Source organism: Peromyscus californicus, unplaced genomic scaffold (genome assembly GCF_007827085.1).
Source record: "Peromyscus californicus insignis strain IS unplaced genomic scaffold, ASM782708v3 Scaffold_4__1_contigs__length_199733344, whole genome shotgun sequence".
NCBI lineage: Eukaryota > Metazoa > Chordata > Mammalia > Rodentia > Cricetidae > Peromyscus > Peromyscus californicus.
The window spans coordinates 74,059,431-74,078,839 of NW_026294562.1; the positions used below are offsets into that span (position 1 = coordinate 74,059,431).

The window sequence follows — 19,409 nt, forward strand, 5'->3', positions numbered from 1 at the left end:
AGGGCGAAGGTGAGCCAACGGCAGGAGTCAAGTGCAAGTGAGGTCAACAGCACTCCAAGCGGGGGGATAACAATTCCGAGTCTCTACAGTGTGTAAGCCACACGCCTGTACGAGTAAAACAAAATAGGAAGGTCTGCAAAGAGATGTTACCCATTATCAAGGGTGGGGGGATATCAAAACTATGGATTGTCTTGATGTCTTTACTAGCAGTAAAGGATTATCTAGTCTAAATGTTAAAGGAGGATAAAGAGAAATGCACACAAGCCAACAGATGGAAACCATCAACAGAGAGACTACAGCTCTGACAAAAACAACCAGATTTAAAAAGAAAAACTAGAACTGAAAGGAAGTTCTGCAATAAAGCACGAATCACCCAGGCTTGGAGGCAAAATAGACACAGTCAAACAAGGAATTAGTGAAAATGAATGTCAGTCTCAAGACAATCCCTTAAACTGAGTCACGAGGCAGAAAAGTCAGGAATAAACAAAACAGAGCACCTAATGCTTATGAGACAATAGCAAACTGTCTAATACAGATCCAAAAGGGAAGAAGCAGAAGGAATACGGGTGTGTGTGTGTGTGTGTGTGTGTGTGTGTGTGTGTGTGTGTGTGTGTGAGGCGGGGGAGAGAGACACCATCTTAAGACTATTCACTTGATGAAAGAAAGCAAGCCAGAGCTTGAAGAATCTCACTGAACCCAGCAAGGAAGATGCAAATGGGATGAGCTCAAGCACATCACAGTCAAACACTGCTTGAAAACAAAATGCAAAGAGAAAGCCTTAACGCTGTCAAATAAAACAACACGCAATATTTAGGACAGCGGCAATGACGGCAAGAACGACAGAGCCCACAAAACAAGATAAAGACAGCCTCAAAACGCTCTACAAAACTGACAACCTTGGGTTCTATATCTGCCAAAATAGCTTTAAAGTAAAATCGAAATGAAGACAACTGCAGGAAAATAAAAGCCAGCAGAATTCATTCCCAGCAAACTATACGAGAAACGTGAAAGGAAATTCTTCAAGCGTAAAAGATACAATCCCCGACAGAAAATCAAATCTCAAAGAAATAATATAAAGTATTGGAAATGCAAATATTTACAAAGACTATCAATTGGATTAATTTATGAAATTCAAGGCAAAGATTATTGGGATATTTTATGGGGCTTATAATTTAAAACAAAATCTAGGATAATTTACCAAAGGCTGAAAAGCAAGAAGGATGGATGCTATCCTAGATTTTTATATTGCAAATGTGGTACTTCCCTAAGGATGGTGATGATTAGCAAAAATACACCCTGATCTCTAGAGAAACTAGCAAACTGTATTAGAGGGGCATCAGTTAACATTAAAAAAAGGATACAACGGAGAATATCAACAAGTATTTGACAAACCTGAGAGACCGTAGGAAAAGAAGGTAAAAGAATAGATGAGACAAATGAAAACCAAAAGTAAATAATCAATTTAAACCTACAATAGATATTATTGCATTAACTGTAAATGTATTAACATTTCTAACTAATGACAGAGACTGGCCAGATGGATAAAATTAGAGAAAGAACTGAATGCTGTTTATAAGAAACATCTTTAAAAATGAAGAGAGTAAAAAAGATATGTTGAAATTAAAAGGATAGAGAATATATTTTGTATAAATATTAGTCTCATGAAAGGTAATATAGAAATATATTAATGTTAGATAAACTTCAAAATAAGGAATTACACAAAAAAATGACATTTTCATTAGTTTTATCACCTGGGCTTATAGGGATCCACAGGGACTAAGCCAACAACCCGGGAGCCTGCCTGGAACTGACCCAAGGTCCTTTACTCCTAACAGTGGGAGCAGGGGCTGCCTCTGACTCTTTTGCCTGCTTTTGAAATCCTTTTTGTTATACTGGGTTGCCTTATCCAGCCTTAATTATGAGGGGAGGTGCCTAGTTTCGTTGCAACTTGATATGCCAAGTTTGGTTGATATCCATGGGAGGCCTGCCCTTTTCTGGAGAGAAACTGAGAAGGAGTAGATGGGGGAGGTGGATAAAGGAGGTAGGGGAGGGGCTGGAAGGAGAAGAGAGAGAGGAAAGAGCAGTCAGGATGTGAAAGAAAATAATAGCAATAAAATAAAATAAATTCATCAGGAGGTAAAAGCGATGCATTAACTAGAAACACATTGGTAGAAATTATAACATACAAATGACTAATGGAGATAAGGAACGGTAACAAAAATATTGTCAGTTACTCAATTAAAAGTAAGATGCATGAGGTTGGGGGTGTCTTAGTCCATTTTCTGTTTCTATAACATAATACCAGAGACTGAGTAATTTATAAAAAGCAAAACCTGTTTTGGGGAGGTCCAATACAGAAGTGCTCCTGCATATCCATCCAATGTGGATAGTGCTCCATCATTCCATGGAAAAAGGAAGACAGGACAGGAAGGGCAGATGAGGACAAGGAAATGAACTGACAGCAGCCGGGTCTTTACTAACCACCATGAGGGTGAAGCCCTGTGACCTATGCACCTCCCATCAGGCCCCACCTCCTAACACCATTACACTAGAGATTAACGCGTCCTTATTGGGAACATTGGGAATGTATTCAAACCGCAGCAGGAGAGAAGCATCAAAATATAAAATAGCACAGAAAGAAACACAGGGAATGCTGGAATCAATAGGACAAAACAACAATTATCTCAACAGCAACAATAAAACAACCCAAAGACTTTAATTATCCCCTCTGATGGAGAGAGCCCGCCATCACATTTAAAGGGCTACACTGAAGAACAAGTTTGTAAGGGCTTAAATAGCATAGTCAACTTGCACTAGTATATTTAGAACTCTGCCCACCAAACAAAAACTGCTCATTATGTTCAAGCTGTGCATATTTACTCTTAAAATTCACTATATATGGCCACACAGAAAATGGTAATCATAACTAAATAGATGAACAAGCTACAGCCTTTGATCTCAATACAATGAAGCTATTTTTACACCATCGTTAATCCATATTGATGATTATGTAACCAATACACAGAAAGTAACTTGTCCAAGTTTTCACAGCTAGTTAATAGCACGTAAGTACTGTGACCCAGGACATTCTGAACTGGAAGCTTACATCACTAACCACTGTGCTACTCTACTTTCTACAAGATGGAGCATTTCCTCAAGATATTCATTCTCTCTCTCTCTCTCTCTCTCTCTCTCTCTCTCTCTCTCTCTCTCTCTCTCTCTCTCTCCTCCCTCTCCCCATATGTGATACGTGTATGTGTGTGTTTGATACACACACATACATACATATGTATATCAGAATAGTTAAAAAAAAAACCAACTACAGTAATTAAAATGTCAATTGAATCGCAACAGGTAAATAGAAAATCTGAATAGGATCCAGCTGCAAGCTCACAGACATATGATATTTGCCTCTGATAAAAGTGTCACCGAGACAAACTAGAATCTCTTCATGACAGAAAAACCATCTAACAGGAAATAGAGGGAGGACAGCTCAGTTGGTCAAGCATTTGCTGTGTAAACATGAGGACCCAGTCCATCCCAGCACCCGTGAAATAAGCCGGGGGCAACAGTGTGCACCTGTAATCCCAGCGCTGGAGAGGCGGAGACCCAAGCATCCCTAAGAGATGCTTGAATTCTAGATTCAGTGAGAGAACCAATCTCAAAAGCTAGGGTGGAGAACACCTAGGGAAGACACGCCCTCTGGCCTCCCCTGTATGTCCTCAACATGAATGTGCATCTGTGAATACACACATACACAAGCATGCACACAAACACACAGTTAAAAGAAATAACCATTACACTAGAGAGTTAATATTAAACAACTAAAGCATAAAATACTAGACACTACAAAGAATATTTCTATTTTAGGTGGGAAATGAATTTCTAAATAAGAAAGAAATCGTATTGGAGAAAAATGGCAGTTTTAATCTTATGAAAATCCAAACTTGTGAGCAACAGAAATCACAAAGAAACTTCAAAGCCAACCATGGAGGTATAGACAACATTTGCAATATATAAAGGTCTAATATCTGTCATACTGGATATTTCTCCCCTTGCTCTGACAAAATATCTGACAAGAAGCAATTTAAGAGAGGCAGGGTTTACTTTGATTCATGGTTGGAGGGGTACAACTCACCATGGTGGGAAATCCTGGTGACAGTCAGCTCCATGGTGGCAGGAGTGTGCGGCAGCTGCTTGCTCACATCTCCATGACCAATAAGCAGAGAAAAGCCAGGCTATAAACTTCAACACCTCTTCCCACCCACCATGCCAAGATGAGACTCACTTCCTCTAGCAGGGACCCAATTCCCAAGGTTCCACATCCTCCCACAACAGCGCCACCAGCTGGGGACCAAGTGTTCAGTCACATAAGCCAAGGGAGACATGTCACATTCAAACCATGGCATCCACACAGCACAGAGCACTCCTGCACATCAAGAAGAGCAATCTGGAGATCCAGTAGAAGTATGAACAAAAGAGAAGCTGGACATTTTACTGACAACCAAGTGTGTGTGGGTGAGAAGCTGCTCAACGCTGAATACGGAGACATGAGAAGCAGATACTACCGTCCCTCCCAGACGTAACAGACAGTTACATCCTATACAGGGGCTGGAGATGGCTCAGAAGTTACAAGTGTTTGTGGCTCTTGCACAGGACCCAAGTTCAGTTCCCAGTACAAGTTGGATGGCTCACAGTTGCCTTTTCTCCAGCTCCAAGGGACTAACCACTCTCTCTGCCTCAGTGGGCACCTAAAAACATGTAGTATCCACTCACACAAAAATAAACACACCTACACATAAGGTAAAATAACAAAAAGAAATCAGTTTAACATCCAGCATTATACAAAAAAAGTCAACTTTCACATGTCTGGTGATATGTAAATATAGATAGTAGACCATTTTGAATGAACAGCTTGTCAATGTGGAGATAAATATAAACTACACAAGTGGACCTTTCTGGAAAGGTCCACTGTAAAAGCTTCTTAGGCAACAATATCACAATGCTGTTTGTCACATAAATAATGAAATATTCTAAAATTCTATTCCTAGATTAATAGATTAGGGATCCAGACAGCTAGTAAAAATAATCAAGCATAATTTACACAGATAGAAAATATCTACAAGATAAAGAACGTAGAGAAAATTAACCTGTAATAGATGGTAACTCTTGTGGGGCTTCTGCAGGCTGAAAGTGAGGCTGAGACAGAGTCATTCTCTAGTCCAGGCTGGCAATTCACTATGAGACCAAAGCTGGTTGCCTCAGCCTCTCAAGTTACTGGGATTACAGGCATGCTTCACTGTGATGTGTGTGTGTGTGTGTGTGTGTGTGTGTGTGTGTGTGTGTGTGTGTGATAAGAACATATATCAAAATGTTTACATTTGAAAAGTGAAGGGAGTGGTCCTGATAGAGATAGATGAAGGAATTCAGAAAGCATTTCATCTTTCTTTGGGGGGAAATGCACTCTTTCCAACACGTCCGCCTTGCCATCCTTTCTAGCATTTGTCAAGTCAAACACACTTCTAATAGCTGTGACTCTGGGATAACCTTGTGCAGTGTTTTTATCACATGTATCATAAAATTTTATCTACCTGTTTTAAAAGATTTTCAGAAGGAGGTTATTTTAAATAGCAATATTATATTCTCTCTGTGTTCGTAATTGCAAGCCATCTTCAAAGGGGACCATTTGAGTTTTGACCCATTTCATTTTACTTAGCATACATACTTCCTTAGATGTGTAGGGACCGTTGCAATAAAAGTCTTTACAGGTGAGGATTTTTATGCCTCCTACTTTGGCACTTCAATGTATTTCCCCACAGAACTTTAGAGTAAAGGGGCAGGACTAATTCTGTGGTCAATGTGTTATAACATTGCTTCTCAAAGAGGGCCATGGCCATCTCTAACTCTACCTGCTGCCTCTGTCAATGTCCCTTGCCGTGGTTTGAATGAAAATGGCCCCCATAGGCTCATATGTAGTGGCACTATTTGAAAGGACAGAGAGGTGTGGCCTTATTGGGGGTTGGCTTTGAGGTTGCAAAAGCCCAAGTCAGGCCCAATGGCTCTCTCTCTCTCTCTTTCAGCTGCCTGTGGATCTGGATGTAGAACTCTCAGCTACTTCTCCAACACCATATCTGCCTGGATGCCACCATGCTTCCCACCATGCTGACAATGAACTAAACCTCTGAAACTATAAGCAAGAGTCAATTAAATGCTTTTTTTTTTTAAAATAAAAGTTGCCTAGGTCATGGTGTCTCTTCATAGCAAGAGAGCACTGTCAAAAACAGAAGCTGGTACCAGGGAACAGGGTATTGCTGTGGCAAGTCTAACCATGCTGCTTGTTGGCTGAATGTAGACTTGGGACTTTGGATTAGGAAAGCAGTTGAACACTTTAAGCAGGGCCTCATAGACCATACTAGTAGAAGTCCGGAAGACAGTGATACTGAGAGTAATGTAGATGAATTATCACAGCATGGCTCAAGAGGTTTGAAAGAAGAATATTAGTAAGTGGCTGTTCTTGTGATATTTTAGCAAAGAAGGTGGTTGTTTTTTGTCCGCTCCAAAAAAAATCTTCCTGAGGCTAAATTGAAGAGTTTGGGATTGATAGTGTTGGCAGAAGAGATTTCAGTACAGCCTAGTATTGACTTTGTCGTGTGGTTATCAGTGGCCACTCTTATACAGATCTATAATTTTTTAAAAAAGCAAGCTGAGCAAGCAAAAATACAAAATGTACAGTTTGAGGAGAAAAGGAACACCAGGAAGCAAAATGGAGCCAAATACAGGGTTTAAGGAGATCAAAAGTTGAAAGAAAAGCTTGATGTTAAATGAAATAAAGGGAGCAGTGACCTCAGGCAAAGACCCCACCCAGCTTAGCTTCCAACTTGTGGAAAGGAATTTTTAAAAAGCTTAAGCAATGGATGAAATCACTGACAACAGAAAGCTGGTGCAGATGTAATGGAACTAGGGTACCATGTTACAGTCCCAGTAAGCAGCAGAACTTGCCAGTTTTGGCCACACGGTTCTGGCTTTAGAGTCAAGGATATAAGAAAGGAGTTATGAATATTCCTCCATGACTAAGGAAAGCCACTTAGGCCAGGCAAGTGTCAGGGGGTTTCACAGGGGGTTACAGTTAGGAGATTGCCATGAGTCTCAGAAAAGACTTTGAACTTTTAAACAGTGTTGAGACTGTGATAGATTATGAAGACATTTGAAGTTGGTCTAAATGCATTTTGCATTACGATATGGCTACAAGCCTATGGAGTGAAATGTAGTAGTATGAATAAAAAGGGCCCCCATAGGCTCATGGGGAGTGGCACTATTTGAATGATTATGGGGTGTGGCCTTTTGGAGTAGGTATGGCTTTTTGGAGTAGGTGTGGCCTTGTTGGAAGAAGTGTGTCACTGGGGGTGGGCTCTGAGGTTGCAAAAACCCAAGTCAGGCCCAGTGGCTCTCTCTCTTCCAGCTGCCTGTGGACATGGATGTAGAATTCTCAGCTACTTCTCCAGCACCATGTAAGCCTGCATGCTACCATGTTTTCCCCATTTTGATAATAAACTAAATTTCTGAATGTAAGAAAGCCCAAATTGTTTTCCTTCATAAAAAGTTGCCTTGATCATGGTGTCTCTTCCCAGCAATAGAACACTGACCAAATACCCCTTCCAACATGAATTATAACTGGAATGTTAGTCTTTCAGTTTTCTTAAATGTTCTATATGATGTAAAATGCAGAAAGATTGATTCAAGGCACATTCCCGCTTCAAATATCCTGTAGCAATCACCAAAGAAACCCTAGTGTCACATTCAGAACTCATGTGTGTGTGTATGTGTGTGTGTGTGTGTGTGTGTGTGTGTGTGTGTGTGTGTTCTGTAACAGGAAATATGATTATTACTGGTTATGCATAAAAATCATAAACCTTTACCATAAAATTATTTAAATTATAAATAGCATGAAGCATGGTCTACAGAGCTAGTTCCAAGACAACAAGGGCTACACAAAGAAACCCTGTCTTGAAAAACAAAACAAAGAAACAGACAAAGTAGCATGAAAAAACACCAAATTTATATTATCTAATTCTATTAGCACACCCTACCCCATCACTGAACAAAAAACCAAAAACCACCACTAAGGTGTCTTATTGTGGGTCCTTAGAAGGATGTTATCATAGCTAGAAGAACAAATTGAAAATGTCACATCACCCCATGAAAACATCCGTGCACATGCTGTCCTCTGCCTTATCACTTACTGATAGTGGTTAGGTGTCGTCCAAGTCAAGAGATAGTCAACCGGAATGACTGACTATAATGGCTGTTTATGTCTCCCAGCACTCCTGAATGATGAGCTGGGCTCATCTGCATGCAACGTCACCGTGCTGTTTGCAGCGGCATATCTAGCATTGCTACAGAAGTCACATGCTGAAAGGTAGATTTGGTCTTTGTGTTTTCAGCAGATCTCTGTTCACAGCCCTTGCCCATTTTTCTATTGAGGGGTTTTTCTCTCTTCATATTGATTGGTAGGAGCTCTCTGAATATGAAAGGTGTTAGCTCTTCACTCTGTAAAATGAGAATATCACTTCCTGCCTGAGTGGTTACAACGATCCAGTCATCTAACATGACAAGAGGCACAGTCGGTGCTAAAGCTCTTCCCTGTCACCCCGCTTCCTATAGCCATCATATATACATTAGGTCAATTAAAGTTACCTACATGTAAACACATACCAGCATTTTCTCAATGACTTCTTTCATCCCTAAACTTTCTAAATCCCAGTACCAGGCTCAGCTCTCTCTTGTGGTCCTGAGAGCTGCATGCATCCTATTTTTATCACTCTGTGGTATTAGGCATCTTCTCAGTATTAGGCATCTTTTCACTGGTGTCTGTCACAGCTCAGGCACAGGAAGGATGAGAAGAAGGGGTGTTGTGTAACAGTTTCCTCTGAGATTGAAACATTCCATCCTGCAGGAAGCTCCTCAAACAGGAAAGTAATACAACTCAAAATAGCTTCAGGAAGTTCTTGAAACTGACCAAATTCATTAGGCCCCACTCTGCCAGGGTAACTAATAAAAGCTGAGAGTGCTCCTCAGACACAGGAAGGTGAGTTTTAAAGAAGACACCCAGACAAGACAAGCTGCAAAGAAGACTTGAGAGCACATTCAGCTACCTGAAAGATGCAGAAACCAGCCGAGCTTCCTGGAAGAGGTTTAGAGCAACCAGGGCACCTGGAAGGGATACTCTCGAAATGGGTGAGCTACCTATAGGTGTGCTGCATGCTACAGGTTCCTAGCTTTTGGGAGTTGTCACCCTTGCTGGGGAGGGCTTTGGTGATGCGGCTGTCTTTGAGTCATTTCTGTTCCTGTAATTAACCCCTCACCCATATTCCTATAAGTAACCCCAATAAAAAGCATTGGTTCACCATGCTGGACTTTGGTGATATCCATACTTTGGTGTGTCACAGGCTCACTATCTGGGGTGAGTAGATACGTGTGTTGCATCTCCCCAGGAAAAGTTTTGTCATACAAAGGGAATGAAGAGATGAGCTTAAACATTAATCATATGCTGTCCTAGGCATCCATCACATATTACATCAACTTGCATTTACAGCACTTCTCCTGGGTAAGATCTCATCTTTATCCCTAACAGAGTGAGGACTTAACTACGTGACCATGTGTCATGATGTACACCCTTCTACAGGGTGGGATGTTGCTGTAGGCCTCTCTGAGCAACTCTCTGAGGGAAAGTAATGTGCTATACAAATTGGATTGCAATTTCAGAGTTCCTGTTGGACAAAGAGAAGCCAATCACTTTGTTAAAAAAAAAAAAAAGTGCATTCACCCAAGGTATAGCTCCCCCTAATTACAAATAGATTTGTCAAAAATCACACCAGCATTATGTTTAATTGTCAAAACCATCAATAACAAGCAACATGAGTAACTAAGCAGGGTTTCGGGCATGCATAGGTATCTCTGTGGTGTGAGAATAAACAAGGGCTCTCGACAGTGTGGAATGAACGGTCACATGCCGAGACAAAAGTCACATGGAAGCCCGCACACTGTGAGTCCATTCATGTTGAGTCAAAAATTTGTGTTGGGGTGGTTATGGAAGTCGGCTCGGCAGGTGGGGGCTGCTCTGGGCTGCTGCACCATTATGAATAGGGTACTTTTCTTTGTGTATGTTATTTTTGGATTGAACTAAATGAAATTTCCAGTTTTGTAGGTCAAATCAGTCGAACACCTACAATTCCATACGGCTCAAACTCCCATTTCAATGGAAATATACCTCTAAACCCCTCTGGTAAGGCAGATGGGAGCATCCAGCATTGACCAGCTGATCCCTAGCTTTCTGGAAAGTGACCTAAATGCCCCTACTGAGTGGATCCTGCTCTCTGTGCCTCTGTTTTCAGTAGAAACAGTGTATTGCCAGCCCCCAGCTCCTATGGAGCCACTTGTGTTGATGCTGTCCCCAGGCTTCCCTGTGGCATCTACCTGCAGCATCCTCCCACTTGTCCCCAGAACCTCAAAGTCCCCTAATCCCATCATGGTCCTGGCTGAACAAGAGGAGCTGTCTTTAGGCAGGGTTTATAGCTCTTCCACACATGGCATCAAGATGATTGTTTTGTTTGTTAGTTTGGGTTTTGTTTTGGTTTTGGTTTTGGTTTTGGTTTTGGTTAAGACAAGGTTTCTCTGTGTAGCTTTGCACCTTTCCTGGAACTCACTCTGTAGCCCAGGCTGGCCTCAAACTCACGAGATCCGCCTGCCTCTGCCTCCTGAGTGCTGGGATTAAAGACATGCGCCACCACCGCCCAGCAAGATGATCGGTTTTTAAAGAAGCAATATTACAGAGATAATTTTTATATACAAATACTACCCCAGAAAAATAGAAGTGCCAAGCTTTTATAAGCCTTGTGAGGCTCATAAAAGGCATCATCTTTATCACTAACTGAGATAACGGTATCCACCACTTCTGAAACTGATGATCCCTTTTTGTCATCTCCCTGTGGGAAAAGACCATCAATTCTGAGCACTCTGGGCACAGCCATCTCTTGTACAGTGGCCAATATCATTTGAAACAGAAGCACTATTTGTCAGTCAGTTGGGAAGATGCATTTCCAGGGCGAGAAGACATGCTCAGGGACACTTACTCCTACGTGCATAGATGAAGGCAAGAGGGTATTGGATAGAGAAAGCTCCTGAGCATGGGTCTAACTGAACTCAATGACTCTGAAGGCAATAGGAATAGACGGTTTCCATTAACGCATTATCTGATACCGATGTACTGGTGACACTTTGGGTCCACCGTCTCAGAATTGCTATTACGAAGGTCCATAGGTTGAGTTCCCATTAAGAAGCCGTGGGCTGAGCTCTCCACCCCATCTGATAGCAAGACCCATGAGCAAGCTATGAGAGCTGGACTTGTTGAGTTATGGTAAGCTGAAACTCTGGGCAGGCTAAAAGGAATCCCTCGAAATATACTTAAAGGACTTTATTCTTTGCTAGAAATCCCACACTAAATAATTTATGATAAGAATACTCTTATCTATCTACAGAATTTCTCTCCGCATTATGGATTTGTTTTAATAAAGGACAATAATGGCATTAGCTTTTTTTGAATGCCTACAATGAGCTAAACACTGTCTCACTTAATAAGCACAAGCCTGATGTTCATGAATATAGCTACATATCCTTATTAAATAGATGGGGACGCAGAGCTTTAAGCTGGATAAATAATTTGCCCAAAGACTCACACAGTTTATAAGGGGCAAAATCAGAACAGAACCTCAGGCAACCTAAGGCTAAAGGCCACAGTCATAACAACTCTACCGTGGTGCCATTCACAGACACTACATATATGTAATAAGGATTAATGAGAGCGAGGAGAGAAGAGAGTGGCATCTCCTGCAGGCACTAAAAGCACCCATTCTAATCAAATCCGGTGAGCTATTATCTACACTTCTCATATAAAGTAACTAAGGTTCAGAGATCCAAAGCAATTTGCTGATTAGTGACAGCACAAATCCAAACATGAACCCACATAGCTCCAAAGCCCATGGTCTTCTGTTATACCACTTTGCTTCCAATACATCATTTGGATCTTGCCATAAATGGCAACAAAACTACTACAGGTATGCTATCACAAAATAGGCTAATGCTGCAGTAGCTAGCCAAACCCCACATCTCAGTTAGCAGAGAACTACCTTCTGTCCTAGAGTCCACCTGCAATATCATGAGCCTCCATGGCAACTGTCCTGGCGGCCCTATCTCAAAACTATGTGTGTCAGCATACAGCTCCATGCTCTCCCCTAAGGAAATTCACAATGCCTCTACCCAGTGCTCCATGGACTAGGACTCCTTGCCTGGCCTCATTTTATCCCTTAGCAGGGCCAGGGAGGGCAGCTGTTTCACATGGCCAAGAAGGAGAGAAGAAGCAGAGAGACCCTTAAAGGGGAATATTCATTGACAACAGCTGCCCTAGGGTTTAAGACACATCTCCATCTTCTTGCCTTTCCCCCTTGGTTCCCCATGTGATCTGGCCATGGGCCTGATTGATACCTTCTGACCTAGCTTCCCGATGGTCGTTTTCTTAGAAATTTGAGTGTGCTGCATCAGTGCAGAAGGAAGCTACTTCCAAAGGTAGTCTGCTGACCACCTGTGTCAGTTACCCACAGTCCAGTTCGGCACTTCATAACCCATGGGCTGATGCGAAAGAAATGCTGGGGTCTGCGTTTTGAGATGTGTCTCAAACCCTAGAGCAGCTGTTGGCAATGCAGTGCCAGGCAAGCACAGAGGTGCCAGAGCACAGTACAAGACAAGCTGAGAGAGGTGCTCACACATGTCTCTGCTCTTCGGGGAAGCCGAGCAACAACCATAGAGCCACACGCTATTACCCATGGAAGTGAACAAGACCTGTGTGACCAACAGAATGGTCCCTTCACAGCCCTGGGCCAATACCGGAGCAGATGGCCTTGTTTCACATCTTCAGAGCCAGGCTGTGGAGACGGCACAAGTCTGTAGAGTGTTTGCCTTGCAAGTTTGAAGTCCTGAGTTTGATCCCAGGTTCAAAACTAACAACAAGAAAAAGCTGGACATAGTGGCGTATGACTGGAGTCTCAGCACTGGGAAGATGGAGGCAGGTGGATATCTGGGACTCACTGGCTAGGAAAGTTCCAGGTCAGTAAGAGACAGTCAAAGAAAACAACAACAAAAAAAAGGTGAACAGTGCCTGAGGAACAAAACCTAAGGTTGACTTCTGGCCTACACACACACACACACACACACACACACACACACACACACACACACACACAACCTACCAGGCCTCCTTACAGTCTCCTTACATTCTAAGCTCACTTCCCATCAGAAAACATCCCAGCTTGTCCGTAAAACCACAGCCTGCAGCCACACCTGGTGAGCTGTTCCCAGTCCAAACTACGCCTGTAGGCTGCCAGACCTTTACTCTGCAGGAATGTCCTTGAGCTCAGGCCGGCCTCATACACCTGGTACTGGATGCTTAGGTGAGCAGTCAACTCCGGGCAACATTCCCTGGCATCTATCCCCACCTTCTCATCACTCCCCGGGGTTAATTATCCTTCCATTGCAGTACACTGAGCATTTTGCACAAGCTACCATAACCAACCCAGGCTGGAGTCCTACAAATGTCATACGTGATGTGTATGACTATGTATGGTCTGTACTTGTGGGAGTGTACGTGCCAGCAGAAGCATAAAGAAGGCATTATATCCCCTGGAGTTAAACTTAAAGATGTTTGTGAGATGGCCGATGTGGGTCCCGGGCATTGAATTTGGGTCCTCTTTAAAGCAATAAGTTCTCATAACCCCTGAGCCATCTCTCCAGCCCCCATATGTGACAGCCTTCATCACCACCTCACATGCAGCATTCCCCCAACGAATGGGAGCCCCCATATTGGGAACAACAGTAAATGTTATTGGAATGTTGGTACCAGCAAACCTAGGGCACAGGGCTGGTGACCAGGAACTCAGAGCTGATGAGCAAGGTCCAGGTCTTGCTGGCATTTGTTAGACACACTTGCTGATTCTCTCCTGATGAGCAAGGTCCAGGTCTTGCTGGCATTTGTTAGACACACTTGCTGATTCTCTCCTGGAGTCTTGGGTGACAGCTTATCCCTATCTCTGGATAGGACCAATAGGGCCCCTGAGGCCCACCAGCATCAGAGCACTCACTGTCCCCTCAAAGCTGCATGTGGCCCTCTAAAGTTCCCGTAAACATCACCCTCTGTTAGGCTGAAGTTGATATGCAGCTCCAGACTCATTGCCCTTTACAGCTGTTCCTTTGTGGTTGTTCCCTTGTTAAGTTTTGAAGCAGGGCTGCCCCAAAGGCACCGAGTCTGAGACTGTCAGCAGACAATCCTCTCTGCAACTTGAACACACAAATCCTGGGCACCATACCTGACTTCCTCACCAAGACCTTTCCCTCAAGAGTCACCGAGGGACAGCTTACAGGCCCATGGGTCCAGAACATTTTCACTAGCCCTCTTTTAAAGTCTACAGGGAATAGTCTGGGCATCAGCTGAGATGACAGGCCTGCTTCCAGGCAGGGAAAGGTGTCCAGAGGGCAGGCACATCTCCAGGAAAGGTCTAGAGCAGTGGTTCTCAACCTGTGGGTCACAACCCCTTTAGGGTCTAATGACCCTTTCAGAGGGGTCACATAGCAGATCAGATATTTACGTTACAATCCATAACAGTAGCAAACTTACAATGATGAAGTAGCAATGATGTAATATCATAGCTGGGGGTCACCATAGCATGAGGAACTGTATTAAAGGGTCACAGCATTAGAAAGCTTGAGAAACGCGGCTCCGGAGCATGAGCTAGCACAGAGGGGAGCTGCTCTCTCAGGTTTAAAACCAGCCTCTCATCCTGGGAGAGAGGACAGACATGACAAGTTCAAACAGGTGATGAACTACATCATCTACACTGGTCGGTATAGCGGGGAGACCAGCTTCAGCTTGCCTGGAGGGACTTCCCAAATAGTCCAGGGCTGTGGGGACCACCATCTTTATGACAAGGAGTCTTCACTCAAGTCTCTTCCCCAGGACAGCACTGCCAAAAGGAAGGAGAAAACTCCCTTCCCAAAGCCAGCTTCTGTCAAGGTGCCAGGAGCTTATCTGAGAAAACAAGGGGTCATCTGTGTCCCCGATCTTCCTGGGCTCTACCGGAAGCCATTATCTGCCTGAACCTCCACCCCCAGCTTGCCTTCAGAGCCAATCTGGTCTTGGTAGTAATATTTGCAATTTCATAGGAAACTTAAGAATCATGCCAAAACACAATCAATGTCCATATGTGTCCTGCAGTGGGGGGTGATTGCAGATCCCCCACTGAGTAACACAGGAGGGGACTCTGGAGAAAAGACTGAAAAGTGATGTTTGTTTGGCTTTTTTGGTTTTTTGTTTTGTTTTGTTTTTTTTACATAACAATCTTAGAAGAAGCCAGACACATATAAACAGTATCTACCATGTTTTCTAATTCACTACACGAGCCATTGTATATTTATAAACATTTCCTAAGTGTTCAGAAGAATGTTTGAAGGGAAATGTGAGAACATATAAATATTTTACATGTGGTTAGACCCTTTTAGAGAAAATATTCCCAGAAGCAATTAAAGCAGCTAGCCCACGGGCCTATTTCACTTTATTCCTGCTTTTTCTTTGGGGGGGAGGGGGTACGGGCATTCCTCCAACAAACGTTGTTAGATTCTACCATGCACTAAACATTTGTCTATCATTTTTAGCACATAATAATTGAATGGAGTTTTATCTGCCAACCACAAACTGCCCAGAGACCACTCACTCCTTGGAATGTTTGCTCCAAAGGTAGAGAGTTGGAGTGAGGGGAGGGAAAGGGTTTTTTCAAATGCATCAAGATCCAACTGAAAGTTCCCGCTCCTCATTCCCAGTGAATAACACTAGTGTTCAGTCAGAAGGCAGCATGGGGGGGGGGGGGTGGCCTGCATCTGGAGAGCTCCCAGCCTTTCCTGATGGTGTGAATGAACCCTCAGGATGAATTTAATCCCTAGTTTAAACACATGTGCGCACACACACACACACACACACACATGCAAAAAAAAAAAAAAAAAAAAAAAAAGCATCACTTTCCTTGCATATTCCCTGAGATGCAGAAGTAGTCTTTGATACGACACACACATCTGCCATGGTTGGGGCAGAAATTCTGAGGGGGGGGCTCTGTTTGTCTTATGGGACCTCCTCCCAACACACACCCCGAGATCCCAGCAAATCCAGAGTCTGTGCAACTTTAATATTTAAAATGTGTCAGCCAGCTATGGGTGCGAGAGGGAAACCCCGCCTGCTACTGGAGGGACACGTGCAGATCTGTCGGCCTTGGTGACAGGCGCTTAAGGCTGGCTACTAGGTGGGTTTGAACAAGACAGATGAGAGAGATGAAAAAGCTCACTGTGGTGGGCCTTAGGACCAGTGAGAAGCAGAAGCAGTCTGGGTGCCGGAGGAAGCACTGGCATCGCTGAAGGAATTGCCAGGCTCCCTCTTTTTTCGGAAATGACTATTCCCAGGTGCAACCTGGACATTTCAACGCTGTCCCTGAAGGGCTTCTGCCTCTCAGGAGAAGAACACCTACCTACACCTACACGTAAAAAAGAGCTCCTGGTGTTCCCAGCCCCGCAGCCAGCTGCAGTTCCTGACCTGCTCAACCCTCCATGGCAACAGTTATCCAGCCAGAGAAGTAACGCAGACACCTCTTGGGAGGGTGCTCTGTAGGGCGGGCAGCTCAGGAGCCACATCCAAGGAGTCTCCTAGGCTGACCCTGGCAGCCCGGGCACAGCATGGGGTGGCGGGAGATGGGGCCAAGAGAAAAATCAGCCTGCCATCATCAGCTTCAAAAGATCACAGGAGAAACTTCCCTAGGGCACCGGCCAGGCTGCATGACCTGGTCTTAAAGAGCATCCTGAATCCCAGGGACAGGTGTGCAGGGCTGGGTAAAAGACTCAGACTTGGGGCACCCGAGCTAGGGGCCGCCAGACACGCTTCCAGACTAGGGGCTACTATGGAAGCAGGTCCCAGTCCCAGCCAGGCATGCTAGGATCACCGTGCACCAAGGGTCCCAAGAAAAGGAGGAGAGGGTTTATTTTGATCCCACAGGGAACATCCCAAGCACCAACTGAGGAGAGATCCTCGAACCCAGACCCCAGAGGGATGCAGCAGCTCAAAAAAAGTTGGGGTTCCCAGAGGCTATGTCTTTTGGGTCCCCTCCCGCGGCGCACCACTACTTACACGAAGACCCCAAAGAGCAGGGCTCGCACCCCGATCTCGATGGCCAGCTCCCGCATGGTGCAGCCGGAGTAGCTCCCGCAGCAGCAGCTGGCGCTGTCCGTGGCTCCCACGGCTCGGCCCGAGCGGCTCGCCAGAGCCTGGGCGGTGAGGGAGGCGCGCTGCAGGCCGCGGGCGGGGGCGGGAGGCGGGCGCGGGGTGGGGGCAGCGGGGAGGGTTCAGCCCCAATCTCCCGCTCTGGGCTCCCGGATACCCAGACACCACACCGGCCGCTTCGGGTCCCACTCGCGATCCCGCCGATCGGGGCGCCTCGGGGACTCCCTGCTCCTTTGCGCCCAGTGCAGTTTCTGTGACCTGGGCTCCAGCCTGGCACCTGCGACCCGGGAGGGGAAGCCTGGGGAAGCCCCGCTGTTGTTACCGCGGCCTCCCTCCCGGGCGCGCTGCGTGGCTTCCCAGCTACTGGGCGGCCCCTGGGCTCTGCGCCCGCCCGGCAGCAAGCTCTGCCGGCGTTCCCTGTGCGCCTCCTCTCCAGCCCGCGACTCCGGCTCCTGCTCTCTGCTCCTTCCACACACTCCCGCACGTGGGCATGAAGTAGATGGGTGCTTTGGGGATTCTATCACTCAGGACAGCCTTGGCATCCTCTGGCCCTGCCTGCGAACACTTCTTGCTTCCCACTTTCTGGCCTCCCTATACCTTACCAACCTTAAATTCTTTCCTTTCCCACCCATGACTCTAGGAAGTTCCCATGAGATTGCTCTGGAGCTTCGCTTTCTCTCAGAAGGTGCCAGACAGGCAGACAAAAACCCTAGCACAGACGGAGCACAAAAGTGAACCCGGGTCCCCGCCATGGTTCATGCCACCAGTGCTAGGTAGTATCTGGGACCCCACCTCTCCTCTCCTCCATCATCCGACTCCCCGCACCCCCAGTGGCTTTGAGCTGCTGCTGTACTGTGGATGTGAAAAGCAACTCCTGATGCATCCCTGCCTGCACATGGCAGGCCGTCTTTAGGCAGCTAGGCAGCAGGTAGAAGCAGGAGCCTTGGCCCCAGGACTCAGTCAAAAATTCAAGTATAAATATCGGTGGCCTGGGGGTGGCGACCACAAGCCTGAGTCCAGCTAGGTCTTGGCTTTGCTTTCCCATTGCCTGTTGGAGTTATTAGTCATAATTGTTGGGTTGTCTCTGGGGAGCTCAAACCTTTCCTGGATTTTAGGAAAGACCTCTCCAGGATTTTGTGAGCAGGGATGAATTAGAAGCTGGCTTCTGGTCCTGGGCATCTGGATCTCTGACTTGGACCAAAGTAGGAGTAGATAGAAAGCAAGCCTTGGGAGGAAGGCGTGGGCATCAGCCCAGAGTAAGCAGACCCTGTTCCCAAGGGCACATGCCAGACCTTAGACGGCTGAGCCAAGGCACCCTAGGGAGGGATCCAGGCTGTGTGGAAGGGGCACCATGCCAGCAATTGAAGACACAGGAGCAGTGTCTGCTTTGTCCATAGTGTGCACTGGCACACCGTGGGTGCTTGGTGAGTATTGCTGAGTGGACAAATGCATGCATGACTATATAGTCAGGCACGTGGGATATCACGTGCAGGGAGATTAGGAAAGCTGTAGAAGGAAAGGAGGTCGCTCTGTGTCCCCCATGATTTGGACCTAGCAACTACTATGAGGACAGCTCTCTTCCCACAGCTTGACAGAGTGGTACAGGAGACCCCTGGTGAACTCTGGTGGCCTGCAGTTGAGGCTGCCAGGTAGCCGTGGTCTGGGTGGGGCGCTAACAAGAATCCTAATGTTGAGACATCAGTTACCTGTAAGCACCAACTAAGCCGCTAGGAGGAGTGGGGTGCTGGATACTAGGATGAGTAATCCACCCCTTCTCTGGAGTAGCGGGAAGTAGTCTCCCGATCACATAGAGAAGCGAGACAGTTAGGTGGGTGGTGGGGACCTCCTCGTGGCAGTCCTACTCGCCAGGGTCTGTAGTGGAGACCACAAAATGTGAGCCCTGTGTTGATATTTGTTGTCTGTTTGAGGCAGAGCCTCATGTAACTCATGCTGACCTCAAATCCTCTCTGTAGCCTGCAAGATTGGCTGTGAACTTCTGATCCTACTGACTCTGTCTTCCAAATGCTGGGGTTATAGGCATGTGTCATCT

General features: G+C 45.4%; 1 protein-coding gene across 5 annotated transcripts in view; it reads right to left on the reverse strand.

Moving 5' to 3' along the window:
- Plpp4 (phospholipid phosphatase 4) overlaps nt 1–17,435 on the reverse strand; it is a 127,559-nt gene extending 110,124 nt beyond the window's left edge. For all 5 annotated transcript variants that reach the window (XM_052712549.1, XM_052712548.1, XM_052712547.1 and 2 more), the window contains exon 1: nt 17,267–17,435. In XM_052712549.1, the coding sequence (XP_052568509.1) occupies nt 17,267–17,322 (56 nt within the window). In that variant the 5' untranslated portion in view covers nt 17,323–17,435. The remainder of the gene's footprint in view (nt 1–17,266) is intronic.
- Nucleotides 17,436–19,409: the final 1,974 nt, after the last annotated feature.